The 8,083-nt window shown below is 35.2% G+C and overlaps 1 protein-coding gene across 1 annotated transcript in view; it reads right to left on the reverse strand.

Moving 5' to 3' along the window:
- The window catches only part of LOC110029102, an 11,732-nt gene extending 10,658 nt beyond the window's left edge, over positions 1-1,074 (reverse strand). Inside the window, exon 1 of the mRNA XM_020731229.1 lies at positions 522-1,074. Coding sequence (XP_020586888.1) covers positions 522-1,052 — 531 coding nt within the window. The 5' untranslated portion in view covers positions 1,053-1,074. The remainder of the gene's footprint in view (positions 1-521) is intronic.
- Positions 1,075-8,083: the final 7,009 nt, after the last annotated feature.

Below are 8,083 nucleotides of genomic sequence, written 5' to 3' on the forward strand. Positions count from 1 at the left end.
GTTTTTCAATGAAATGGATGAAACTTTAGAGAATGCAGATTATCATTAGCATCATTAAACTTGAGCCAACTTTTAGGTGTCAGTGTTCTAAATACTCAGTTCACTTTCTATGTGCTAGATGTGATGTTATTCTCTTTACGCAAGCATATAACACAACTTCTAATTAAAAAAAAAAAATTGGAATACAATAATTTTTCTTAATCTTTTCATATGAATCCCAGCGAACAATCTTCTTAGTTCATTTATGACCATCTGCTTTAATAGGCCAAAATCAATCAATTCTAAAAAATACTCTTGTGAATTATGGTCAACAATAATAGCAGAAGCATTGATTTCAAATCCAAAGGTTAATTGTACTCCAGAAAGTCTAGGTAAAGCAGAAAGTCTAGGTAAAGCTATATTTGATGGGGACAAATTCATGAGCATTTTAAGAAACACTAATCTAATCATTGATTTAGCTCAAGAAAATAGTCTACTACTATTCAGATATTGAAATATTCATAAAATGTCAGCACGCAAACCTGCATCTCTCGTACGTCCTTTCCTTCTGATCCCATCCTTAGTGTCTCCCTTTCCTTCTTCACCTCCTCAGGTATCGATATACCCTCCCGAACCGTCTCCTTCACCTCAGCTTCCTCCACTATTAACTTATCAGCTCCAGCAACGAGACGCCGCTCCTTCGCCGCAAATAGCACCGCCTCGACGGCATCAGCGAGCGGGGAACGCTCGCCCTCGAGGGCATCGATGCGGAGCCGCAGAGCTGCAATCTCGCGAAGAAGAGCTTCGCGCTCGGAGCTCCACCGAAGCTCCTCTCGGAGCCAGCGCTGCTCCTCTCGAAGCCACCGCTGCTCTTCCCGGAGCCATCGTTGTTCCTCGTGCTCCCATGATGAAGAGGAGGCGAAAGCAACGACAGCTGTAGAAGAGGACCAAAAGCTAGGGTTAGGGTTTCGGAGGATCTGAAACGAGGTCGGAAAATTGGTTTTAACGCCGGAGTGGAGGAGGCTGGTGAGGAGAGTGGGGTGGGTGCGAGGCGGGAGACTGGCAGTTGCCATTAGCAGAAACCTGGCGGGTGGGTATTGGGGTAAAGCTTAGGTGCGGATAGGATTGTGGGAAGAAAATTATAAAAAATGTGGATATGATGATATTGTAATGATATAATAATATTCATAATATTATTAATTTATAATTCATAGATATATTATATGTTATATATAGTTTTGGGCTAGTTATCAAATTGATAATTTTGAATCTTCTTTTCATTAATTTAAGTCAATTGGGACCTCATGAGGAAAGTTTTCACTTCCATTAATTGTAATGGATAATTAAGTTCAAGATTGGCGCAAAACAAATCAAATTATAATATTTATTTTATATCGAGTCTTTATATTATAGTTAGGTTTATCTAAATCATGTAGAAGTCTCCAAGAAACTTTATCTCCCTAGATTGCACTATCAAAAATCATATTCCTATGTTTTTCATAAAAATTGATTGTTGACTTTTCTATTCCATTAGTATATTGTCAAAAAACTTTTTATCACAAGTAATTTTATAATTCACCCGACTAAAATATATTTAAATAATACTCAAGATTAACAAAATAATTTGAAATCCAAAGTTATTTCCAATTGCAATGCATAAATAAAATTAACTCCATGGCAATCATTTCTTTAGAGAAAAATGATTTCGGTGATACACATGTTCACTGATCAAAAATATAAAAATAATAAAATAAAACACAAAGGAGCAACAAACAAAATAAAATGACACACGGATCAAACTTACAAAATAAAATTTGATCTTGATCTTCTCTACTTGCACAAAGCATACTATGTCCCTCACTCTCATTCACTTCATTCACTCACAAAAACTAAGACGCTAAGTTCTATGTACATTCACTAAATCATTCCACACTTCTCCCCTCTATCCATAGTCCACACACTTACGCATATACTCCATTTTATCTAAAAAATGCTCTAACTACTCCAATATGATTTGTTTGTGTCAGAGCAAAAACTATTGTGCTATGTTGTTTCGCCAGAATGATACAAATTAGCAACTCGATTGAAGTGATGTAGCGCTCCAACGCTACCAAGTCACAATATAGTGTTGTGCTCTCATATTTATGACTCCAACTACTTCATGTACCGGCACATTGGTTATATTTGGACAATGACACAATTCTTGAATAATAACACTTAAGTGCTAGGAATTGGAGCGGCGCTGCCATGCTTTCGGGTTTTTTACTCCATGGTGGTCTCTTTCAGCACTTTGATGTCGTGATGTTGAGTTCTTGGAAAAATTCTTTGAATTTGAAACTATTGGTGTTGAGGTGTTGGCTATCTGGGGCAAGGTGTTGAATGCATTTTTGCTTTTTTTACATTATTGCCAAGTTAGTTTCATGCAAAAAACATAGAACAAAAGACCATTAAAAGTATAAAATAAAATAACATGTATACAAAAATTCTCTTAATTGTTATGCATCTTGAATATTTAACAGTTTCTTCAATTTGCCAGGAAAAAATATTGCTCTGTAGTTTTGATTGAATAGCTTATATAAGATAATAATCTCTAATTCATAGGTCATTAGTTAGTACCGTATTTAATCATTTATTATACAACATAAAATATATATTCACTACAAAAAATTTGAAATTATGTTGAACGATGCAATACAGCCATATTATAAAAAAAATGTTAGCCAATCAATAAATTAATAAAAAATTAACTTATTAATTAATCATGTTGTGCGTGCATTTAATGATAAAAATTATGTTGCACTTGGAGTGCTAACTCTTATCTATCTCTATTTAGATGTATTTCAACATAACTAACCAATACTTGAAGGAAGACAATTACTCCTCACAATTGGGTGGAGGGGATCAATGGTTTATGGATTCATAGGCTTTTACATTGTGCCTAATGGATTTGTGAAATTTGTAATGAAATATTTCTTATTCTTTGTTCATTTTCTTTGATAAATTTTAACTTTATATTATCTTTATGCAAGAAAGATGAGCTAACACATCTTGTCACTCTTACAACATCATTTATGCATGCACTAACAAGATATGAGTTAATGTTTCTTGTGTCATGCACCACATCTCTTTTAATGTTTTAAGGAATGACAAAATCAATTGCCAGACCTTCATTCTATCCTCCTTCCCCTCAATCTAAATCTCGACATGAATAGTTATACTAGCAATAAAAAAATTAATATTATTATTCTTATCCCTACTTATCTGCATGCCAAAATACATATATTTATTTCATTTCACCTCACTATATACAAAAATTTATAGAAAATTTTTATGAGCATCCATTTCTACAACAATTGTAGTACATTATTCTTCAATATGATTTGATTATTTTGTTAGCTCTAAAAAATTATAATAAATTACTTTAGTTGATCAAATGAGGGCATGAATTTACAAGCTGTTAATTATTACTAGTTATCTATCTTCTTGTTTTTTAAGACAGCCTGCCTCCTTAAGCATTTAAATAATGCTTTCTAATCCTTAAACAAAACAATAATCTTAATAAAGATCACATTGTATTAATAATGGTTAGGCAGAACAACTTCCAAAAGTGCATAATTCTAACTCCATATCATTTCCTTTAATGGATGCCATAAATGCATTACATTTAAAGTTAATACATTCATCTATATACTCATTAATAAACTGAAGACTAATGCCTCATTTGAAGGAGCTTTGTCGAACGGCGAAACTCCTTTAAAAGTCATGTGGTGGAACAGACATTATCACACGAGTTCTAAAATGACAAAATTAACGTTCCGGTAAAATAGTTTTGGGAGGTGTCGGGATACATTGCTTTAACAAACAAAATTTTTTTTTTTGCATGTTTGGCGTTCTTAAGAACCGAACGAAACTTGAATGTCATCTCAAACGATCACAACACCGAGCGGAACATGATTGTCTTCTCAAATGAAGCCTTAAGTATATATATTCCTCATTTTCTCATCATTGACCATCTTCAAGAGTAGTTTATAAATAATGCTCTAGAGAGCTGCAGTTCATGAATCATGAAGAGCTGCATGAAGGGAGGTCTCTCAAATTTCTTCAAACTTTACTCTAACCATACTCAAATTTTGAACATGATTCGAGCATGGCTCTAGATTAGCTCCTAGCTAGCAAGATTCAAACATGATTCTAATTTGGTTTTAATAAGATTCAAATATTTTTTGAACACAATTTGATTAATATTGTAAGCAATATTACAAAACATAGTGTACTTAGAGTTGATGTTTCGCGTGCGAGTAAAATTTAAAACTTATATTATGTTGAATCTTTTTGAGACACAGGGTATCATATTGCTCACAAGCGTATGCTAAAATCATATATCGTAGAGAAGGGAGAGAGAGAGAGAGAGAGAGAGAGAGAGAAAGAGAAACTTGAGAAGGAACATTAGAAAATGTGTTATTGAACTCTTACATACCCAGAAGGCAATCCAAAAATCTAATTAGTTAAGAAAAGCAAAGGATTATATATATATGTGTGTGTGTGTGTGTGTGTGTACACAGGTGCATCAGACTTACAAACGAGAAAATGTTACTTCCGAAGTCAAGACATAGATCCGATTGTGGAATATAACATGTTTATATTTGAGATTTTTCTTCAGTACAACATAGTTGTACTATGTTGTACTAAGTAAAAAAAACATTTAGATAACTATTTTGATGAGAAAACCATAACACACAAGCATATTGTACCAAGGAAAATCTTCAATGTAAATGTGCTCCACATCAAGCATGAGCTTTATGAGCTTTAGCTTCTCCAACAAGGACATAACTACAAATTGGAGTCCGTACGTTTCCTGGCAAACAGTTTGTTATCGTTCGTTGGGCCGGTTGCTTCAAACTCTAACCTACAGTGGAGAAGTAGATGGAAGCCAAACCCTAGACATGGAGTTCCGCTAGGAGAAAATGGCAATGTAGCTTAGATTCTGTTTTGGATTGCCTAGTCCGTGACTTCAAAACTCAATAATGAAGTTAACGCATCTAAGATAGAACCAGGTTAGTTTCTGCATTCCATCTTGTTTGATCCGATTTCATTGTGCTAATTTGCGCCATTTCGCCGGATCACGTGCATTTCGAGACGAAGGATATACTTATCGTTGCAGTTTTTGTTGAGGTTAAAATGATCTTGAGGTGGAATTTGTGGAAGCACGGCGAAAGCTAATGGGGATTGGCTAGTCAGTAATTTGCTGGCGTTAGATTGGTTTTGAGTTATAGGTTTAAATAATACAATCTATGATGAAGAAACGAAATTAGGTATGTGCTTGATTGCGCTCTGGCGTTTAATCTGGTTACTTGCTTTCGTTACTCTGCAGATTGGTAATTCAATGCTGTTTGTACCGTTTGTAGGCCAATCTTGTTTCCTTGAAAAAGTAGTAGGCTGTGCTGACTGAAGGTTTTGTCCATACAGGCACAATCACATCGGGAACATCCAATGATATTGCCCCAACGAGATGAAGTCGTTCTTGATGAGTCATGAAGTCCATGATTTCTGTATAGTTCCTCCAACATATCGGTGAATATTGTCTGTGCCATGTAGAATATTTTGCTAAATCTCATTGGGTGACCTGCAAACAATTTCCCGACCCTTTATCACCTACATATGAGGATGTCATTCAAGGGGAGCGCTCGATGTACGAGTTATAATATTCTTACATCAAGCATATTGTAGCTGCAACTCTCCTTCGGTGCCTCTCTTTAATTGCATCAATGTATTTCGATATCGAAATGACTAACACATAAACATCAATGAATTAACTATAATTACATAAGATTATGAGCAAAACCAACATAAACAAATAACATTATAGAAGTGAATAAAATATATGACGAGCAATGAAAAATTTTAAGTAAAGTGGTATGTCCAAAACAACATAAATATCTCAAGCATCATGAAAAACCATAAACAATTATAAATGTATCACAATAACCTAATAAAACCATCAAATGTCACTACTCACATGAAAATAACGTAGGTAAGCCGCTATACGGTCGATGGACATTGTTATGAAAAACTCTCTCTAAGTCGAATATTCAAGAAACCTCATAGAGAACAAATACAACAACATGTCCTCATAAATTTCTGGAGTTGCATCCTGAATTTGCATAACCTGCGGGACAGAAGTTACTTGTGATGGGGTCATTGATGCATGAAACCACCAACTGTGAGATTTAGTTTCTAAGGAAAGCGGCTCCTCCTTTTTTTTTTCCAACCCGAGGACACTTGGACCTCGTGGACTCAACTTCATGGAGGTCTGGGCTGGGGCTTTCATTGGAATCAAGTATTTGATCAGCTCTCAAATTTTTGGAGATGTCACCAAATCCCACTTCACTGGGGGCACATATATTGTTACCGCTTGTCATGACACCTCCAAACATACGATCCAACTTCTCCTCCACCTCATGATCGATTCCACTATATTTAATTTTTTTTGTAGCAAACACCACCTACATATTCATATAACATGTTGTTGAATTTGAAAATAAATTAAAAATTGACAAAAGTAAGTGATATTTCAGAAATGCTCGCCATCTGTTTCTCTGTCCACCACACCTCGAAAGTATCAATCGTTCTCTTTACTGGATCCCATCCCAAGCTTGTCAATCATCGCTTCAATTCATTCCAGATTTTGTAATCATTTTTTAGTTGATACGACTTATTTTTTAACCGCATCATATCATACTCTCTTCCTGTATTTTCTTTAAAATTTTTAATAATTTTTTGCAGTTTTCCTTGTTGAAATAAGTTGTCGGCCTATTTCCCAGTTCGATCACCTCGAAATAATGGTTGCAAAATATTAATTTTTTCTCTTTATCCCACATTGCAGATGGACCAATCTCTTTTGTCTTAACCAGTATTACTAGCATGAAAAGAACTATTTAACATAAATAGGAATGCCACAATATTGCAACTCAAAGAAAAATAAAAATGCCACAATATCTTCACCAATGCTCCTCCCACACCACGCTATAACATCACCTACACATCACCACTGCCGCCACTTTCACACCCAAATACCTCCACACACTCACACCAACACACCAACACATCCACAACACCACCACCACCATCTCCACACACTAACACCTCCACAAAAACACAATCATGCACCAACCACCACCTCCACAACACCATCACTTCTACACATCCACCAATACATTCTCTAGCATAAACACAACCACACACCAACCCCATCTCCACACATCCAACAACACATCCTCTAATACAAATACAACCATACACCAACTACCACTTACATCCACCAACATATCCTATAATATAAATATAACCACACATCAACCACCACCTCCACAACATCACCACCGCCACACACAAACTGACTTACACCACCACCAAACATCAAAGGTAAAGATAAAACCCATCCCATATCTTTTATTCAATGTAGTTACATACAGGGCACTCGAAGCATTGCTATCAACAAATCAAACACCCTCTTTCAGCCATTTATCAAATTCTTACTCAAATATCAAAGGTAAATATAAAATCTCATCCCATATTTTTCATTTGGGGCTAATACATACTGGGCACCTGAAACATTGCTATCAACAAATCAAGCACCCACTTTCAACCATTTCTCAATTCTCACTCAAACATCAAAAGTAAAGATACAATTCCACCCCATATTTTTCATTTAAAGATAGTATATACAGGGTACCTGAAATATTGCTAACAACAAATCAAACACCCTCTTTCAGTCTTTTGACACCACCACCAAACATCAAAGGTAAAGATAAAACCCATCCCATATCTTTTATTCAATGTAGTTACATACAGGGCACTCGAAGCATTGCTATCAACAAATCAAACACCCTCTTTCAGCCATTTATCAAATTCTTACTCAAATATCAAAGGTAAATATAAAATCTCATCCCATATTTTTCATTTGGGGCTAATACATACTGGGCACCTGAAACATTGCTATCAACAAATCAAGCACCCACTTTCAACCATTTCTCAATTCTCACTCAAACATCAAAAGTAAAGATACAATTCCACCCCATATTTTTCATTTAAAGATAGTATATAC

Source organism: Phalaenopsis equestris, unplaced genomic scaffold (genome assembly GCF_001263595.1).
Source record: "Phalaenopsis equestris unplaced genomic scaffold, ASM126359v1 Scaffold000549, whole genome shotgun sequence".
Classification (NCBI taxonomy): Eukaryota; Viridiplantae; Streptophyta; class Magnoliopsida; order Asparagales; family Orchidaceae; genus Phalaenopsis; species Phalaenopsis equestris.